The sequence below is a fragment of the Tursiops truncatus genome, chromosome 8, assembly GCF_011762595.2.
Source record: "Tursiops truncatus isolate mTurTru1 chromosome 8, mTurTru1.mat.Y, whole genome shotgun sequence".
Classification (NCBI taxonomy): domain Eukaryota; kingdom Metazoa; phylum Chordata; class Mammalia; order Artiodactyla; family Delphinidae; genus Tursiops; species Tursiops truncatus.
In genome coordinates, this window is record NC_047041.1 from 92,677,185 (window position 1) to 92,697,630 (window position 20,446).

A 20,446-nucleotide genomic window follows, 5' to 3' on the forward strand; every position below is an offset into this window, starting at 1 on the left:
CAAAACCAGATGTGTTCCCACCCTCACAGTTTCCAGAGGAGTGCTGGCCTCTTCCTTGGAAGCTTAGAGATTCAGGTAGAAGGGGCATGTCATTGGTTGCTGTACTTTTCAGTATAAAGGTCTGTCACACTCGTACTTGATTTATTTTTATTATATCTAACTCTGTTCTGTGACCAGTTGGATTTCTTTACTGGCTTCAAGAATTGAGATGAATGGAGTGTAATGCTGAGATCCCATCCTGTCTCTCCTCTACCCCTTCCTCCCTTCCCACCCCAAAACAGTGCTGAGTGTATTCTAACATAAGTGACAGAGACCCTGAGGGGACAGGATGGATGCAAGGGTTGAGCAGAGAGCTAACGTGTTCTGATTATCTGTTCTGCACTGGCACTGGGCAGGGAGCTTTACAACCCTCATCTCACTGGATCTTCAGCTCCACGAGAAAGGTGGTGTGGTCTCCATCTCATATACTTCAAAAAACAGAGGGGTTAAGTCACTTAAAATTGTGCAAGGTACTCATCGCCATGGTTCTTTCTACCATGCTGTGCGGACTTCCTTTAAACACTTGTTATTGCTAATCCTGTTGGCTTTATGTTACTGAAAATCAAAGAAATTAAACCAAAGTAGCAGTTTCAATTTGAAGTATTTATTTGCTTAAGTTAGTTTTAAGTTGGCCCAATCCTTGCCCTTTGCTTTATGATTCTAATATTTGAAAGCATCATAGGAACTTTGTAGTTCTTATGCTTTGAAATGTGCACGTTCTACAAAATTACCATGGTACCTGTTTAATGAAGAAAAGCTAAATGCTTTGTCGAACGTTATTGTTCTGACCGTTTCATATGTGACTTGCCTTTCGGTTGTGTAGATCCACAGTGTAGAGTGCCTAGGGAATTTGCAGAGCTGTGGAAGAGTCCCTCATTTAAACTTTTCAGATAGGGATAAGCGTGGCCCCTGTTCTGGGGGGAAAACCCCTCAAAACATAATAAGCATTTGCATTTGCTCACTGGATGGGAACACTGGTGCTTTCATGTATTGCCAGCATAGCTGAAAACTCCTTCCTCTCTGCCGAAAAGTGGCTGACGCTGAGTCCTGGAGGGGCTGTAAATTATGCCTTCTAAACACTTCAAGGTGTTAAAGAGGTCCTGCAGAAATAATTAAGCCTGCAAAGTTCACTTATCCTCAGGCTGAGACACTTGAACTATGATTATTGGCAAAGCTTGCTTCCTTTCTGAGAGAAATTGTAATTTGGTGGACAGGGCTAGATGATTTGAGACACCTTAAATCAGCAGCTCTGTCCTACACTCGTGCAGTTGGCTGTTTTCTAGGTGGATTTGTTACCAATCATTGTTTCCTATAAATCCCAAATGCTGCTGTCTCTGCTGTGATTCAATGTGGACGTAAAGCTTTGGAATGCTTAAGTTTGAGTGTGGTGTGATTTAAAATAAAAGAACCTACGAAGATGGACCCATTTGGGTAGAAAAGGAGGTAAATATTTAAGCTGTGTGTGTTTATGTGTGGGGCTCACGCTTCTCCGTGAATTTTTACTCCTTTCAGTTCCTTGGTAGAGGACCGTTTCCTGAAACTTACTGTGTGCTGGTACTCTTAATACTCTAGAATGGGGTAGGGAAAGGTCTGACTTTAGAGTTAGGATTCATGAGTGGTGACACTGCCACTTAACAGCTTTGTGTCTCAGTTTCCTCACATATAAAATGAGATTTGCATCTGCCCCAAATAAGTGACAAACTGATAATAAAGAGCAAATGAGACCATGGATACAAAAGTGCTTTGCAACAGGGAAAACATTCTAACATTTGCAAGGATACTAATAAAAGAATGCCAGTTTCCACACCAAAGGAATTCAGTCTAGCTGGAGAGAGAAATGCGATCATCCGAAATAGCAGCAAAACAGTGATAGAACAGAATGTAAGACACCTGACCTATAAGATAAAGGCTGTAAGTGCTGTGGTGTTTCACAGTAAGAGAAGATTGTTGATGTTGGGGGCGCTCAACCTCAGTAAAGTTCTCACAGAGAAGATGGATTCTTTTAGGTCTCATGAACTGTAGGTATTTTGGCTGGATGATGGGAGGGAAAGCAGCAAGATGACTGAGCAGGAAGGAGATTGGAGTGAGTGGAGTGTATCTAAGAAGCAGCAGCAGGCAACCAGCAGCCCCCAGGCTGCACCCAGATGGCCGACCACAGGACAGCTTAAGTCAGATGGCCTTGGAAGCTAAATCTGTTTCTGATTTTCTTTGAGTAGGAGAAATTCTCATTGGGATGCTTTGCCTTCTTCTTAATGTTAGTGGAAACAACAGTCATCATATAACTCAGAAGTTATCCTTGGCTTTAACTAATGAATAGAGGACTTGCCCAGGAAACAGAACCAAAGTCAGTAAGTCTGGACTAGAAAGTGCCTTTTTCCTCCACCTATTTCGGTTATGCTTCCAGTTTCTCATGCTAAACTTGGAAATGTTCGCCCCCTTGCGTAAGTCCTAACAGTCTCTGATTTTGAGTGGACTCGTAGGCTGAATGAAGCTGGCGAGGTCGTCTACACCAGCATCCTGCTTTCATTAGGAACCGAGTTTAAACTCTGCTTGGATAAGAAACTTTCTTCTTTCAGAAGGCTCTGACACAGTAGCTGGTTTGGGAGTAACCCTCCTGTCAATAAAAGAAAAAGAAGTATAAGAGCTTATTGAAGTAGATGAAACAACAGTTCAGGGAGCAGCCCATGCAGTCAGGACTTGAGAGACAATTCCTGAGAGACAGGAGCACACTGAGGGGAGCTACTTGTTCACTCTGGCTCCTTCCCCGAGGGTGCTTCCTAATTCACAGCCCAGGGTATGGAGGCTTTGCAGAAAGCAGCAGTCCCACAGGGCTGACAGGTTGGAGTCAGGGGCTTCCAAAGTATCTGGGATTTGAAGAACAAAATCCCAGGAGAAAGGGAACCACGGGGATATAGCAAAAAATGGGCGTGCAATCTTCCCTTAAGGTGTTTGCCAACTTCTGAGGTACACACGATCAGAACAAAACTCTGAGAATCCCTGCAGAAAGAAACAGCTGGGAGCCTAACAAGCTCTGTAGCTATTTCAGCAACCGTGTATAGTACTGATGAGATAAAGATCAGTGTTCAAGGCTGGCCAAGATGGAGGGGTCCTGCTAATACCCCAGGCTTTAATTGAAGGCCCAGAAGGCCACACCTTCAGAGTAAGGGCAAGCTGAAAAAAGGTGGCCCTGACAAAACTTGAAACCAACCCCTGACAGGATTATAGTCGTCTGACTGCATTCTCTGTACCTGCCAGAAGAATATGTTACATTCTTAGGAGGAAGATAATCTGGATCATCCAGAACCTCTACAGTTTTCTAATACAGAATGTTGGCATCCAATAAAAAATTAAGATGCACGCTAGAAGTTGAAACCAAATGACCAAAATGAAGAGTAAAAAGATGATAGAAAGAGACTTACAGGTTATTCAGATATTGGGGTTATCAGTCAGGAACGAACAATGTTCAATAATATAGAAGAAGAGAAGGAGGATTTCCACAAAGTTTTGAAATCTTCTTTTAAAAAGTCAAATGGAAATTCTGCGACTGAAAAATATAAGAAGGGAAAGTAAGAATTCAGTACATTGGTTTAATAGCAGTTTAGACACACACACAAAAAAAGGATAAAGGATTATTGGACCGGAAGAAAAAGTAGTAGAAAATACCCAGATTGAAGCACAGAGAGGAGAAATACAGAGAAGAGAATAAGAGACATATGGGACATGGTGAAAACATTTTACGTACATGTGTATTTGGAGTCCTAGAAGCAGAGGAGTGTGACAGAAGCAATATTTTAAAAAATATTGACTGAGAGTTTCTAGAAACAGAGAGAGACATCAAATCATAGATTGGAGAAGCTCTCCAATCCTAGGTGGGATAAACACAAAGGGCCACACTGAGGTATATCTGTGAACCTCGATGAAACAAATAGAATGAGCATACACTTAAACTCAGCCATATCAGAAATTACATTAAGCGTAAATGGACTATATATACAATTGGAAGCCAAAGATTTTTGAATCGGATAAAATATTAAAAGCCATTTATATCCTTTTTATAAGAGACAATCCTGAGACAAGCTTTGAGGGCACAAATTTGAAAGTAAAAGTTTTGGAAGTAAACACACGCACACACATGTACATGCACATGCGCACAGGCAGAGAAGAATCAATAAAGATAAAGAATATTGAAACAGTACTTAAAATCAACTTATTGTACTTGACAGTGGTAAAACATCTCATCAACGGCAAAATTCTCTTTTTTTAAAGTGCACATAGATCATTTACAAAAATAAGCTATGTACTGGGCCATAAATCAAGTTTAAATAAATTGCCAAGTTTTGAAATAACGTGTGTTTTCTGACTACAGTGCAAAGTAGAAATCAGTAACAGAAAGATAAATAGAAAATCCCAAAATGTTTGGAAATTAAACAGCATACTTCTAAATGACCCATGGGTTAAAGAAAGTATCACAAAGGAAATTAAAAACATTTTTCACCTAAATTATAATGAAAATGATATATAAATGTGTGGGATGCATTTAAAATAGTGCATAGAAGTAAATTTATAGCTTTACATGTATGTATTAAAAAAGAAGAAAGATTGAAATATCTAAACTTCAACCTCAAAAAGCTAAATGCAGGATGAATTAAAATCCCCCAAGACAGAAGAAAGTAAAAATAAGAGCAGAAAGGAACAAAATAGAAAAAAAATGTAAGACAAAGAAAATCAGCAAAACCAAACATTGGTTTTTTGAAAAGATAATAAAATTGATAAACATCTAGTAAGACTGATCAAGTACAAAGAGAAAACACAGATTATCAATATCAGGAATGAAAAGAGGTGTATTACTACAGGTTCTATAGGCATTAAATAGGCATTGACGCACATTTAGTCCAATAAATTTAACAATTTAGGTAAAGTGAACACATTCCTTGGAAAATACTACCTGCAAAACTGACATGAAAATGTGCGTAATCTTATGGGTATGAAAGAAAATTAATCCATGATTTAAAACCTTTACACACCAAAAAAACACCTAGCCCAGATGGTTTTTTTGATGAATTCTCAGTCTTTCAAGGAAGAAATAGTGCCAACCTTGCATAAAATTTGTCAAGGAATAGAACTTTTTCAAGTCCTTCTATGAGGCCAGCATAACTTGACACCAAAATCTGATTTTAGTATTACAGTGTTGAGCAAAAGAGTAAACGCTGTTTGATGCCATTCATATGAAATTCAGTAGTGGGCGAATAGAAATCAGAATAATGATTACTTTTGGAGGGGTGAGGTTCTGACTGGGGTGCTGGAATGTTCTATATCTTTATCTGGGAAGTAGTTATAAGAGTACTGAAGGTAGAAATTCATTGAGTTGTACCCTTAAGATCTGTGCACTTTATGTATGTTATATCAAAAAAGACTCTAAACTTGCTCTGGTTAAACACACTGATATTTCGTCTTAAGTATCATGTAGTTTCTCTTAAACCTAAATTGAATACAGTGTGCGTTTCACGTGCTCACGTGCTATTTTGACTGCCTTGGTTAAATGCCCACTCTGATGGAGCTGGCCTTGAACAGCAGGGAGCCTTTGCCTTGGTCTCCCTCTTCTTCGGGAATAAGGCAATTACCCAGACCCAGAGTTGGCTGTGACGGAGCATCTAGTTCTTCACTCTCTTTGCTCACTTCACACGGTGTGGTTTTCTTCACAGGCACGGTGGTTCTGGGAAGCGTACTTCCAGTCAATCAAAGCCATTGCCCTGGCCACCCTGCAGATCATCAATGACCGGATCTATCCATATGCTGCCATCTCCTATGAAGACTGGAATGACCCTCCTTCCGTGGTAAATGAATTCCGGGGCGAGCCACATCAGGCCTGGGCCGGCTATCAGGATGGGATGATGGGAAATGTACTGAATTTGTAAAGGTTATTCAAATTCGAGCTTTCTAAGATGAGAGTTTGCTATCAGACTTGGGGCCGAGAGGACCAGCTTAATTTTGAAATGATGACAAAAGTAAGAAATACCGAAGCAGCAGCTTCCAGTTTATTTTAAATGTGCTTAGGAAGACAGTATGTTTATTTATTACAGAAATAAATGGGGAGGCCTGGGTCTTGTTGGAAATGGAAGACTTCTGATGACTTCTGCAGTTGTGGTGCTTTGAACTCTTGAAAGGATTCTGTAAGCAACTTAATAACAGCTTATATTTTGAGCACTTCCCCTTGTGCTTTATGCTAAGTGCTTTCCACGGATTATGTCGGTTAACATTCAGACCCCTTGTGAGGAACATCCTCAGCAAAAGTGATTGAGAGGCGTTAGGGATCGCTCAGGACTTTGGCTGAGGCCCCTGGGTACTCCCAGCAGCGAGATGGTGTGGTCAGAAGCTGCTCACGGGGCTTCGTCCTTGCTTGCAGGAGTCACGAGGCACTTGTGGCCTTGCAGGGAGTGTGTCAGCAGCCACGGCTTCTTTCTCACTGAAAGTGCCTGAAGCTGGAGAACACCTGCCGTCTGGCTCACAGACCCTGAGGCCTCCACCTGAGAGCACTAGGGTCTTCTCCATGTCAGACTGAATCGTTACTCTTTCCGGCCGGCCGTCCTTGTCTCCTGACTCTACCTTCTCTAGATAGTCCTGTGTGCTGCCACCTGGTTAATCTTCATGTAGGGCCCTCCTTCCCTCCCTCCTTCCTTTCTGCCTTCCTTCCTCCCGCCTTTATTAAGTGGTTCCTATGTGCCAGGCACTGTGCCATGTGCTGAGAAGGCAGAAAAGGAAAGCAGGCCCTGCCCTCAAAGGAGCTCTCCACTAACTTGGGAAGCCAGCGAGGAAGGGTGTTGTATGAGTAGTCCTGTACACCCTAGTGTATGGGGTGGGGCAGGCAGCGCTCCTGGATGGGGGTGGGCAGGACACTTCCTGAAGCAAGGGTGCCTGAGAGGAAGTAAAACGGTAACATCAAGCGCAACAACAGCAGACACCTTTCTGTCTTGCTTGAGGTAAAGTTTCCTTCTGTCTGTCTCTTCCCTTGAATCTGTTGCCAAAGGTAACCTTCCAGAAGGTTTCTATTCCTATATAAACCTAACTGTATAATCTTAGAACACAAATGGGATCATGCTATTCATAGTATTCTGTGCCTTGCCTTTTTCACTTTACTAATAGATCATGGGCTTACTTCCATTTCATTCTGTATAGGTATACTTCAGGTTTAAGGATGGCTGTATACTATTCCACTGTTCAGGTGTATCTTACATGCAAATCTATTTTCTAACAGTGATACAAGGGACATCCTTTCATATGTGTTTGCACATAAATGTGTGAGTGTATCTACAGAATTAATTCCAGCTGAGAAATTGCTGAAGGAATAAACACATTTTGAATGTTGATAGATATTAACAAATGGCCCTTTCAGAAGACTGTACCAGTTTATAGTTCCACCAGAAGCATTTTGGTTATTCTGGTTCTCCATGCCTTCAGTAACCCTGAGTACTTGAATTTTTGCTCAAGTGGAGGTTGACATCTCTGTCAGTTTCTCCCAGAATACAAATATAAATCCTATTTGTATTTCGATTGGTCACATTGAATTTTTAGATAGTTTTAGGCATTTATTCATTCAGTGGGTACTTACTGAGTGCCTGATATGTTCCAGGCAGTGTTCTTGGTGCTTGAAATATGTCAGTCAACAAAGCAGAGGAAAATCCATGCCTTGGGGATTTACATTGCAGTAGATCTTGCCATCTGGAAGCAAGATTTGTCTTTCTGGTAGAATTTTAAAGTTTTCTTTATATAGGTCCTTCACAAGTCCTGAAAATTTTTTTCTTAGGTATTTTATCTTTCTTATACTCTGATAAAGGAATATGTACTCTCTGACATTGTCGTTTCTAACTTTTGTGTGAAGACATATTACTGGCTTCTGAACATAAATTTTGAAATACTCTTTTACTGAGTTCTGTAATTGTTTCACTTTTTAAACGTTGATTCTCTTGTGTCTTCTAGATATGCAATCGTATTTACAAATGCTAATTTTGCTTCCTTTTTTCAATATTTGAACCTTTTATGATCTTTGATCTAATTACCTTGGCTAGTAGTTCCAGAACAATGGTAAATGATTATCTGAGTGTTAAAAGGAGAAGGGCAGGTGTTTCTAGTCAGGGAAAGGGGGGAAGTTAGGTTCCATCCAGAAGGACCGGCAAATTCAGAAGTCAGAGGGACAAGAGAGCATAGCGGTTTCAGGAACTTCGAGGGGGTCAGTGTGGCAGGAGTGAAGGGGGCTTGTGAGGGAGAAGCAGAAGGTGGAACCTACAGAGGGCCCAGGACACCAAACACCTGGCATCTTTTTTTTTTTTTTTTTAAATTTTTGGCTGCGATGGGTCTTCGTTGCTGCACGCGAGCTTTCTCTAGTTGTGGCGAGCGGTTGCTACTCTTTGTCGTGGTGCGTGGGCTTCTCATTGCGGTGGCTTCTCTTGTTGTGGAGCACGGGCTCTAGGCGTGCGGGCTTCAGTAGTTGTGTCACGCGGGCTCAGTAGTTGTGGCTCATGAGCTCTAGAGCGCAAGCTCATTAGCTGTGACGTGCGGGCTTAGTTGCTCCGCGGCATGTGAGATCTTCCCGGACCAGGGCTCGAACCCGCGTCCCCTGCATTGGCAGCAGATTCTTTAACCACTGTGCCACCAGGGAAGCCCACACCTGGCATCTTATGGAAGGTTCTGGAATGTTATCTGTGGGTGATGGGAGATCACTGAAGTATTTACACAGGAATCATGTGGTGAGATTGCGTTTCAGGTCAGTCTGCCATCTGTGTGGAGGATGGATCCGTTGTAGGAGGTTGAACCTAGAGGCAGGAGGCTGTTTCAGGAACCCAGGTGAGAATTAATGCAGGACAAATGTGAGTGATATTAGGGATCACTGACTAGCTGGCGGAGGGGGGGGTTCAGGAAGAGTGAGGAACATGGTGTCGTTTATCCAGATATGGAGTGCGGGTACACGGGCGTCGTGGGCAAGGGCGGTGTTGGCATCCAAGCGCAGTCTGACTGCAGGGCCTGCCACAGTCCAGCTCCAGGCTGCCTTTCTAGCTTTATTTCCTTCTGTTGCCTTTCAGGGAGCACTGGATCTCTGGCAGCACAACTTTGTCCTTTCTGTGTTTGCTCCATGCTTTTCCTTCCCTGTGCCCTTGTGACTGTTAGTCCTTTCACTGAGATGCCTCTCTTTATATTGTCTCTGGTCATCCACATTTTATCTGGATATCAGGGGCCTGCTTACATACCCCTTCCTCCATGAGGTTTTCCTATACCCCTAACTAAGCACGAAGTAATCTTTCCTTCTTGTAACTCTTAAAGCATATTATCTGTTTCTTTCCTATCACTTCACATGCATAGAAGTATAATTTCCTGTAAAGTTTTAAGCTTCTTAAGGGAGTTTCTGAGTTATCTTGGTATTCCTCATAATACCTAGGACAGTTTAATTCAGACAGGGAGCCCTTGATACATGAAGGAAGGAGGGAGGGAGGAAGGAAGATCGGGCCCCCAGGGCTTGAGCCATCCAAGGCTCACTCACATGCTGTTGTGACAGCCATTATTTTATTTGACCTTCACCCTGTTGGGAAGGTGGGGAAAGTGATAGATTCTTGCTCATGTCTAAAGCAGACACAATGAGGTTCACAGAGCCTGATGACTTGTCCAAGGTCATATAATGGGCAAGTTGTGTAAACAAGCAAGAACCCAGGTCTTCTACCTGCAGAGTACCTTGAGTTACTTATAGAGTTTTATGGGAGCCATTAAGCCTCCTCTGGGCTGAAACATTTCCACTCTTGTGAGTATATGGTACAAGCTTGAGACAAAGAATATCACCTCTGTTCCTCTGTAGGAGAATTCATACAGGTGGGATGGTCATGGCGCAGCCAGAAAATGTGGAAACAGTAGGACTTTATTCTGTACTTTGAGCTAAAGCTCTAAGAAAAGTGTATAAGAGTAAGTGGCTGGGATTTTGGTCTCTGTCTTTCATAAGAATATAGACTAGGAGAAAATAGTATATGAAATTTTGTACTTTTGAAATAGGTGTATTTTAATTTAGGACAGAACGATCAAAGTGCTGGACTCTAATTTGGGAAAGAACAGAAGTGTAAAAAGCATAGATCTGGATATGCAACTGGAAAATATCTTCTTAATTTTTTCCTTTAACTCTTAATCCTTTTTAGGGAAATTTAGTGTTTACCACATTTCTAGGAGCTCAGGTGATGAGAGCCCTGATTTAAAGCTGTGGGTTGTACATTTCTGCATCTTTAGTGAAAGCAACTGACAGGCAGCCTGAGTAACGTTGATTTATTTATAGTTAACTTTCCCCCTCCCTTTCAGAAATACTTAACCTACCCTAGATGTGATTACTATGAGCCCAACCTTCAGGGAAGTCTCCCCTCTAGATTCCATCAAATTACAGTATCAGACACCCCAAGGTGGGAGTAGGTGTGGATCTTGGTCAGTAAATCAAGGGATGATCTGGTTCTTTCAAAGATCTGCTGTCAGGGCCTCCAGCCATGCGCTGAGCTAGCTCAGCTGGAGAGGAGGGGTGAGAGTAGAGAGCCCTGTTTTGGCCTGATGCCGCTGCCTTAGTTTAATGTTAAAAAAAAAAAAAAAGGGCCTATATGTGTGAATGGTGGAGACAGCGAGGGGTTGCTGGTGTCGGCAGATGCTTTGCCATTTTCTGTAACCAGAGAGGGGACAAATTACGTTATCCACGTTGCGCTACACTCTCAGAACTTGAACAAGTTTGAGAAAGTAACTCTGGAGCACAACTTTAAAGTTGCATGGCTGTCAGGTCTGGAGAGATTAGCCCTTTGTTTTGAATCTTCTCTTTGGAAGGCATTTCTCACCAAATTAAGGTTCTTTATGAGGGATGACATGTTTGTTTTTATCGTTAATTTTCTTAGCTCCTCCTGTCAATGATGCCTGCATTTTACTATCTTTTTAGTCTCTCCATGCTTTCATTTTTCTCCCTTTTTTTGCAAATATCAGCAAAACTTTATCATCCCCGCAAATACGCCACACCTGTATTGCTTCTGAATGTCTGTGTCATTTCTGGTCTTGCCCCTTGGCAGGCCTGGTCCCTACATCTGGGCCTAGCCTGTGTGGCTGGGGCTCTCCTCAGGCACCCTCCCCCACCTTACCTCTGGTTCTCTGCCAGATGTGAGCATGTCTGGAGGACAGAGACTGAAGCAAGTGAGCGTTAAATGTGATGCGGGGATGGAGTGGGCCGAGAGCTGTGAAGTTTTGGATTTCTGGCATGTGCCAACAAACCGTATCCTCTCAGTGTCACGGTACGCGGGCCTCTCACTGTCGTGGCCTCTCCCGTTGCGGAGCACAGGCTCCGGACGCGCAGGCTCAGCGGCCATGGCTCACGGGCCCAGCCGCTCCGCGGCACGTGGGATCTTCCCGGACCGGGGCATGAACCCGCGTCCCCTGCATTGGCAGGCGGACTCTCAACCACTGCGCCACCAGGGAAGCCCTCCATGTCAATTTTTAAAAAACTAAACGTAATGTAGTCCTAAAATCATGTTGTAGAGTGAAGTAGTTTCCCATGTTATTTTTCTACAGTGTGATTAGAGAGATTATACTCCACCTTATCAGTATGTCCTAATTTTATTTACCCAGTCCCTTTTGACAGACAGTGTTGTTCACATTTGCTCTCATAGATAACACTAGTAAAGATACTGCAGATTTTTTTTCTTTTCGGCATTGTCCATACCAGACCTAGAACAGGGAGGAGAGACAGCTGGGGGTCCCATGGCTGTTGACAAAAATTGATGAGAAAAATGGAGAAGTAACTTAAAATGGATTGTCGAACCTAGCATAAGAATAAGGTTGAAAATAAGAGTTTGTTCCTATGAAATCTAGCCAGAACGGTGACTTAGCTGCAAGCAGGGCCTCAGACGAGGATGATATACTTACCTAGACGTCCTGTCAGCATCAGTCCGAGTCCAGCTTTTGGAGGCCGGCAGGGAAGGCTTGGTAAGTGGGAGGGTTGTGTGCGAGCACTTACCTGACTCGCACTCATCACCCATGAGGAGCAGGGCTCAGGGCTGTGGGCACAGTGCAGCAGAGCTTGCTGTAGCCCCTAGTTCTCGGGGAAGTGGTTCTCCAGTATCAGTATGCATCAGAAGCTCCTGAAGGGCTCACGAAAACACGGGTGGCTGCCACTCCACACCTAGTTTCCGGGTAAGTCTCGGTGAGGTCCTAGAATGTGCATTTCTAGCAAGTTCCCAAGCAGTGTTCATGCTGCTGGTCCAGGGAACCGTACATTGATGTGGGGTTGATTCACAGGGTGTGTCCTGACTCACTGCCTGGAGAAAGCTCTCCCTCTCTCCCCATCCAGTTCCTCTTCTGTCCCCCTGGGGCTTGGGTTAGAAGCATCCAGGGCCGGGGTTCAGCCCACATCTGTCTCAGCTACATGAAGAACTCAGGGCTACTGGTACTTAGAAGTTCAGACGGCGGCCCTCATTCACAAAGGTTGTGGTTGTACAAGCCGCTGAAAATATCACTCAGCTGTAAATACTAACAAGCTATAAATCACTCTGCAGGCCGAAGAAGTGCCAGGTCAGACGCACGAAACGGAGCTCTGAGCTGAGAAGATACCCGGTTAGCAGTCTGTTTAACTCAGCCCCATGCCCTTTAACTTCCAGGTTGTGGAATGTTTCTCTGGAATTTGAATGCCTCTCCTGCCCCCCAGGAGGCCCTCTTGGCCTATTCTCCCCTTCTTCCTCCCACTGCCCAGATATGACTAAAGTATGTATGGAATTTAGAAATCTTAGCTTGAATTTTAAGTAAGTTTAAGCTTTCGGAGCCTTTTGTTTTTAGAGGCACCACATTTACAGGATCACAGTCGCACAAGCGGTCCACTCTGCTGCCCTCAACTCCAAGCCTTTCCTTGAGCAGCCTTTGCCATTGAATTGTTTTGTATCTGTAGTTACTTCTCTGGAAACAAGCTAGAAAGTCTCAGGTCATGGAGTAAAGACAGCTGAGTTGGGTCTGTGAATGGGGAGATGCAGGAAGATCCCAAGAGCTGGACCCGGGACCCCAAGCCAAGAACTTGGCCAGTTCTGATGGTCAGATAGAAAATGGAGAAGATGAGGTCGCAAGTCAGATCCAGGTGGGGGAGGATAAGTAAGGCACATGAAGAGACAGACGCGGGGGTGTTGCAGAGAGGATCGTGTCAATCAGAGCGTCCTTCCTCGTAGAGGGAGAGTAGTATACCTGAGCAGCACACACCTGCACGGCGACTCCAGCCGTGGCAGTGGGTGAGCCACACGCATGGTTTCCCTGGATGCGGGCCTACATCTGCGGTTTTTGTAGAGTTCACTTTTATGACTCTGGCTTTCGTGAGTCAGCAGCTGACTGCTTCCTTATGTCACATGGAGGAGGGCAGCGAGGGGAGTAGTTTCTCGAAGTCTGTGGGAGCTTGATGTGGCCGTAGATGAACTGAGGACATATTGAGTGTTTGGGCCACGTCATCCTTCATGCCCCAGCTGTCGCACACCCCATTCCCTTTCCCCTTGTTCCAGGGGCCACTTCCGTTCTCCTGTGAATCTGCTTAAGAGGTTACCAGGGAAAGGAGTTGTTGTGTATCACAGCATCAGGGTAATGCATTGTTTCTGTTTCTGATTTCCTATACTGTTTACATACCTGTCAATTAATATTTGAGTGTAGTTTTCTAATAAGTGGGTCATTGTAGCTGCAGAGGAGAAAAATTTCCACACTGCTCCAGCTGGAGGTTGATTCTTGATTTTTGGTTCTCTTTTGTATCTCAGCTGTATCACTTAATTTTGTAAATACTTAAAAAAAATAGTACGGCTTAACACATGTATGGTTTAAAAATTCAGATAGTAACATAAAACGTAACTAAAATTAAGGCCTGTTCCCAGGGGGCAACTTCTTTCAACTCTGTCAGCTTGCCTCCGATACTTATTTTCCTGTCTCCTCATAAAATGCTGATAGTGCTATTTTTGATTTCTCAATCACAGACATTATCTTTCTACTTCCTTAGAGTTAGTGCTTTGTTTCCTGTTCTTGCCTCTTCCTCTGCACATTTCTTTTCTTTCTCATCTTACCAGTGGGGCGGTATCATCATTTTTCATTAAAGCAGTGTTTATTGTTGCATTATTAGGACTATATAAATGTTGCTGTCAACGGAACCAAGTAGTAAAACATGATTATGTATAACTTTTTATTTTCCGGGAAGTAAATACACAACCGCCCTTTTTTTCCCCCCTCTTAGTTTTCCACGTTCCTGTCACTGGTTGTTACTGAATTTTCCACCAAAAGAGTGAAATGATCAAGCACAAGTAAACTATAGGATTTCTTCCCTCCTTCCCCATGTTTTTCCCTCCCTGCCTTCCTCCACCCTTCTCTCCCATAGCCCTGCACCTTCAGCTCCAGAGTGGATTGATTGCTCTCTAGGTCTCCTATGCAGAGGTCAGCCTAAATTCTCTGTTCACCATGATGCTCGGAATTCCCTGCTTTTCTTTTCTTTGTTGGATTCTTTGTTTCCAAGTTCTAACATCTTTCTCTTTTTTGGGTTATTTTTTCCAGTAGCTTCCCCAGAAAGGGGACTGTTGGGGGATAAATTTACTGTCACCTTGCATGTCTGAAAGTGCATTTATTCTATTTCACATTGATTAATAGTTGGGCTAGTGTAAAATTCTGGTTGTGGTAGCTTTTCTTCAGCATTTTGAAGACACTGCTTCATTGTTCTCTAAGCTTCCCGTTTTAATCTCAAAAAACTGAGGTGTCATTCTAATTCCTGATCCTTTTATGTGAAATGTTTTATCTTCTTGGGAAATCCTGTGTTCTGAAACTTTATGATGGTGTGCCTTGGTATGAGTGTTTTTTTGTTCACTGGATACTGGTTTGGGCCCTTTATGAGGAAATTTTCATGTTTAATATCTTTGATTCTTTTTTTCCTCTGTTTTCTTTTTCTTCTTTATGGAACTTGGGTACCTAGATGATGAATATGCTAGACTGATACTTATTTTTCTTACCTTTGCTTTCCTGTTTATCATTTCTTTCTGGCTTAATTGCCTTTGTTTTAATTTCTTAGGTATTTTCTCAATTTTATCTTATAACCTTTCTTTTGATTTTTAACGTTTTGTTCACTTTTAATTTCTTAGAGTGTTTTCTTGACTTCTAATTAATCTTTTTTTATATCTTCCTATTCTTGTTTTAAGGATACTGTACTTTCTCTCTGAAGATATTTGTGGTTTTGTTTTTATTTGTCTTTAGCTCCCTGTATTGTTTGTTTCCTTTGAACTCCTTTTTCAGGTCTTTATTTTCTATCTTTCATATTGGAAACTTTCTTCAAATACCTGATGGCTTTCAGCAGTCTGCTCTTATTTAAGATAGAGGCACTGAAAGCTGATTGGAAGCTCTGCATACATGGATAGGTTTGTCGCCTTATGGGCTTTTACTGAGGTTATTAGGATGGGGACCTGATGGTTGGTATTCATGGGTTATTTCTGTTGGATTGGTTCACTGATCCAGAGAATAATCTTTCTGCCCTTGGGAGTAGGGAGAGGATGGATAAGTCTGGGCTGCATGCATGTGGGGAGCTGTGTGGGGGAAGGAGAAGGGTTCTCATCCTTCACTTGATAGGTGATCACTTCATCTGCTGTATTCAGTGTGGTGCCTTACCCTGCCTTCCGTGCCTCATGTCGCTGAGTATGGAATCTCTCTAATTCATTTTCCCCAGAGAATAAACATCCTTCTCCTGCTAAAGTGGCAGAGGGTAGGGAGGACAGGTAGGGGGTGGGCCTGCCTGTGCATATAAGTTTAAGGGATCGTGGAACCAACTGTTTCTTATTCTTGTTTTTAGAGTCCGTCCTTCCTGGACACCTAGTACCTCCAATTTCTGAATCTTCTTATCATCATCCTTGGAAGGTTTAGCTTCTTATGTTTTGCCAGGTACCTTACGTTCCCCTATCTGCCTTTTGTTTGCTTAAACAGACCTAAAATTCTCTGTTTTTTTTTAACTTTTTGTTGTGACATAATTTCAGACTTAAAATTCCCAAAATAGTACAGAGTTTCTGTGCACCCTTCACCCATATTCCTCAGATGTTAATATTTTACCACATTCCCTTTATTCTTTTCTGTGTGTGTGTATTCACATTTATATATGGCTTTTCCTGAACCATTTGGAAGGTGCAGGTATGATGTCCCTTTACCCCTAAATATTTCTCATGGAATCACAGTACAGTTAACCAAAATCATTTGGAAATAAACAGTGATACAACATTATTATTTAATTTATAGACCTTATGTAGAGTTTTGCTAGTTATTCTCATAACATCCGTTATAGCAAAGGAAGATTCCAGACCATGCATTGCGTTCAGTTGTCATGTCTCTTTAGCCTCCTTTGGAACAGTTTCTCGAGTCTGTTTTTTGTCTTGCATGGCATTGGCCTTTTCAAAGAGAACGTGTCAGTTACTTTAGAATATGTCCCTTGATTTGGGTTTGTCTGATGCTTTTGTGTCAAATTATGCATCATGTTCCAAGTTATAGAAATTTAAGCTATGCATTTTTGACAGGAATATCACAAAAGTAACGCTGGTTCTCAGTGTATCCCATTGGAGGACACATGATGTCAATTTGTCCTGTCAGTAGTGATGATAACTTCGCCCACAGGTTTCTCCAATGGGAAGTTACCCCTTTCTTTTAACGTGTCTTGTGGGGGAATACTTTGAGGCTGTGTAAATATCCTGTTACTCCTCAAACTTGCACCTACTAGTTTTAGCAGCCACTGATGATTTCTTGCCTGAATCTGTTGGTATAATGGTTGCCAAATGGTGATTTTCTATTCCCATTCTCTGTCTGCTTTTGAGAGTGATTTTTCTTCTTTAACCTGGAGTTCGTGTCTTTAATCAGTGTTGGAAAATTGAGTCATTTTCTCTTTGAATATTACATATCTGTCATTCTCGCCAGTCCTTCCTCTTGGAAAAATGTATGTTAGGCCTCTTTCATTCTGTGTTGTCTCTCAGGTTGGTTGGTTGGTTTGTTTTTTCCCCTCATGTTTTACACATCTTAACTCTTTGTGCTGCATGCTGGATAATTTTTTCACATCTATTTTGCTCTTTTCTTTAGCTGTGTCCGATGTGGTTTTTTTACCCATCCATTGAGATTTAAATTTCAATAGTTATTTCTAGAAGCTGTAATTATTTTTGAAATCTGTCTGATCTTTTTTTCATAGTGTCTCTTTTTTTCCACATATGTTTTCAGTTCACTCTTTTATACCTTAATTATTTGAGATACTCACTTTATAGTCTCCCGTAATCCAATTTTAAAATTTCTTGTAAGGTCTAATCCTGTCATTTGTCTGTTGCTCTTGTTGCATTGTTTCCTTATATGTTTTATAATTTTGGAATGTGAGTTCATCTCTGGTAAGATTTTCTGTGGAAATCTTTGCCACCCGGGGTAAGGGGGTATTTCTCCAGAGAGTTTGTTTGCTCTTGGTTTTTTTTTTTTGCTTCTGCCAGGTGTTCCAGAAGTATTGCAGAGATAAATCACTTTTTAACATTAATTTCTTGGTAAGAGGTTTCCATACTACACAGGGAAAGTCCGTTTAGACCCTAAACCTACATGAGGGCTAGCCTCTATGGAAAGCACCCACTGTGCCCAAACTCAGGTTGAAAAGGATAAATGTTTTTCTGTTGTCTCCACACACTAGGGGTGACTTTCTGGACTGCCTTCTCACTGACTGTGCAGGCCTTGAAGGATTCTGGCTTGATGTGTAAGTCTCATTGCTAGTTTCCTTCCTTCCTATGCCCAAAGCCGTGTCCCTCTTCCGGTATGGGTGTGAAAACCCACACCCCTGCATTACTAAGCGCAGCAACAGCCTCTGCCCTCCCCAGGGCACCGTGGTGTCAACAAGCCCCTGGGCCTTCAGCTCTCATTCGTAGTTTTTCTTCATTTTTGGTTCCTGGCGATTTCCCATTTCCTGAATATTTAAGAAGACTTTTGTTACATTTTATTCTACATTTCTGTGTGTCGTCTAGCAAGAGGCTCCATCTGTTTCACCTCCCCAAATGTACTGAACTCCTGTCCACCGGTGTCTCCTTGCCTATTCTTTTTGCCCCTGTGGGTTCATATGCCCACCCCCCACCCCGGCCCAGGAGGAAGCAGAGATAAAACATAGTAGACAAAACATGTACCTTATTGGAATTGCAGAGAAGTTAAGAATTAAGAAATGACTGCATTTTAGAGGTTGCTCTTCCCACTTTGTATCAACTTTAATGGTGGTGTTACGCTCCTGTCAGCTCAAAAGTGTATGAAAGCTTTGGTTTCCTTGGTCTTAAGTGTGTGGGTGCTTTGTGCTCGGATGCCACAGCTGTAACTTAACCTTTCCCAAGAGTTTCTGTTTACCAAGCTAGTGAAGTCTTCCTCCATACCATAGCTGACCGCTAAAATACAGTCAGTGGGCCGCCAGCAAACATTTTTATGCCCAGGCCAGGGAACGGGCCTCTCTTTCAGACTGTGAATGTTTCAGGTATGGGATAGTCGGATGAAACTGTAGATCTGTTTCACCTCTCTTGAGAAGTAGGAGTTTGAGCCACCATTAGCATTCTTGAACACTTTGGATTATAGATTATTAACCTTGTTGACTTGAATCAGGTAAGTTTCTAGTTTTTTCATTGAAGTGTTTCTTTTAAGTGTTTTCAGTGTACTTATTAAGTAACAGATCCAGGGATGAGGAGTGTGTGTTTGAAGACTGTGTCTAAGAATAATCCACATTTTTTGCTATCAGACAGCTGAACCGTTATTTTTAACATATAAAATTATGAACCAGTAAAATCAATGATGTGTTACATTTGCGCCTACTTTATTATATTCACCCATTTAATTGATTTGACAGTATCTTAAACCATCTTACCATAGATATGTTTAGTGAAATTTATTACTTGCAGACTGATATAACTCATGAATTATTAAAAGCATCAACATATGGAATCCACTCATTCCTCATTCCAGCTCCTTTCAATATGGCTTAGGCTGAGCCATTTAACTGGCTTCTGTCCATCCCACTGATGGAAGCCACAGCCAGACGAGGGTTCTTATAAATGATTGGCTTCCTTTCCAAGCAAGAGGAGGATGAAATGTCAACTTTTCCTCTACCACCTGAAAAGCAATCAGGGGCAACCCTTCCTGCTGTTCTTGACAGTAGTTTGGCTTTATAGAAGAAGGGTGGGCACCAGGCCAAATGTGAATTTCAGTGCTATGTAAAGACAAAAGTTAAGAAGCTAAAACTCAGATAGTAACTGGAATTTTCAGAGAGGCATTCAGATGGGTTTAACCTGTGAGCCTTCAGAAAACTAACTGTAGCTGAGAAATTCCTGAACTGCAAGTTTTAATCCCTTCTTTCCTGGTGATGATCCGAGTAAATTGAGGTTACTTACCGAATCTCTCTTTGCAGCAATTTGCTCATCTGTAGGACTGGGTTTAGGGATATTAATAGCTTCAAAAGAATAGTATAGCAGTTAGTGGCTGATTACCAATTGCTAATCAGGGTCATTGAAAAGGACATTTTGGAATCAACCTGAGTTCAAGACCGTTTATTAGCTTAACATTGTGCTTTCTTATCTCTTTGAAATTTGTTATCCTTATCTGTAAAATGGGATATTACTTATTTCACAGGATTATTATGAGATATTAATGAAATAATATATGTGGAAGCATTTTGTAAGTGGCATTAATGTAATGCTGCTAGTGTAATGCTTTATCACATGGAAACATACATTCTAGAATTGGATGGGACTTTGGAGGGGAAAATTGAAATTTACAGAGGGTGATTTTTTAGATAGATAGATAGGCTCTATTGTGTATTTTCTGTCGTTTAATCCTTACAACCCAAAAGCAGCATTCTGTTGGCTCCATTCTTACAGATGAAGAAAGTGAGTCTTATTTATTTTTAAGATCTATGTCCCCATCATCCCATTTTATAGATGAGGAAATGGAGGTCTGAAGAAGTGTGGTGCCTTGCCTGATGCAGAGATTCTCAGTCCATCATTCCATCTATTATAATACACTGCCATGTTTTCACAATAATTATTTTTATCTTGCACACAGACTTGGCCCTCAAATTAAACAGGAAACACAATAGCACCTAATTAGATTATTAGTGTAAATATAGAAAGACTTCTGTCACTGGCTTCATGGTGGATTAGATATGCTAAATGACCTTCCCAACTGAACAACGAAAATACTGAATAAAGTATGATAGAGCCTGTTGCTAAGCAGGTATAAAAGTAAGATATTTGTCGACCCTAAACAAAGTGAAACTAGGTATCCTGGAAGGTGAGTGGGGGCCAAAGCTGGCTTTTGCTGCAGAGATTTTGCAGAGTTTGATGACCTGGAGCTCCCTGCCTGGTAACTGTCTGAAATAGGGGATAAGGGAGCA

At 42.0% G+C, this 20,446-nt stretch overlaps 1 protein-coding gene across 3 annotated transcripts in view; it reads left to right on the plus strand.

Annotated features, from left to right (window-relative positions):
• The window catches only part of EXT2 (exostosin glycosyltransferase 2), a 119,939-nt gene that overhangs the window by 43,498 nt on the left and 55,995 nt on the right, over nucleotides 1-20,446 (plus strand). For 2 of the 3 annotated variants that reach the window (XM_019948020.3, XM_073808797.1), the window contains exon 7: nucleotides 5,742-5,873. The exons of the other annotated variant lie outside the window; for it this stretch is intronic. In XM_019948020.3, coding sequence (XP_019803579.1) covers nucleotides 5,742-5,873 — 132 coding nt within the window. The remainder of the gene's footprint in view (nucleotides 1-5,741; nucleotides 5,874-20,446) is intronic. 3 annotated transcript variants of the gene reach the window in all.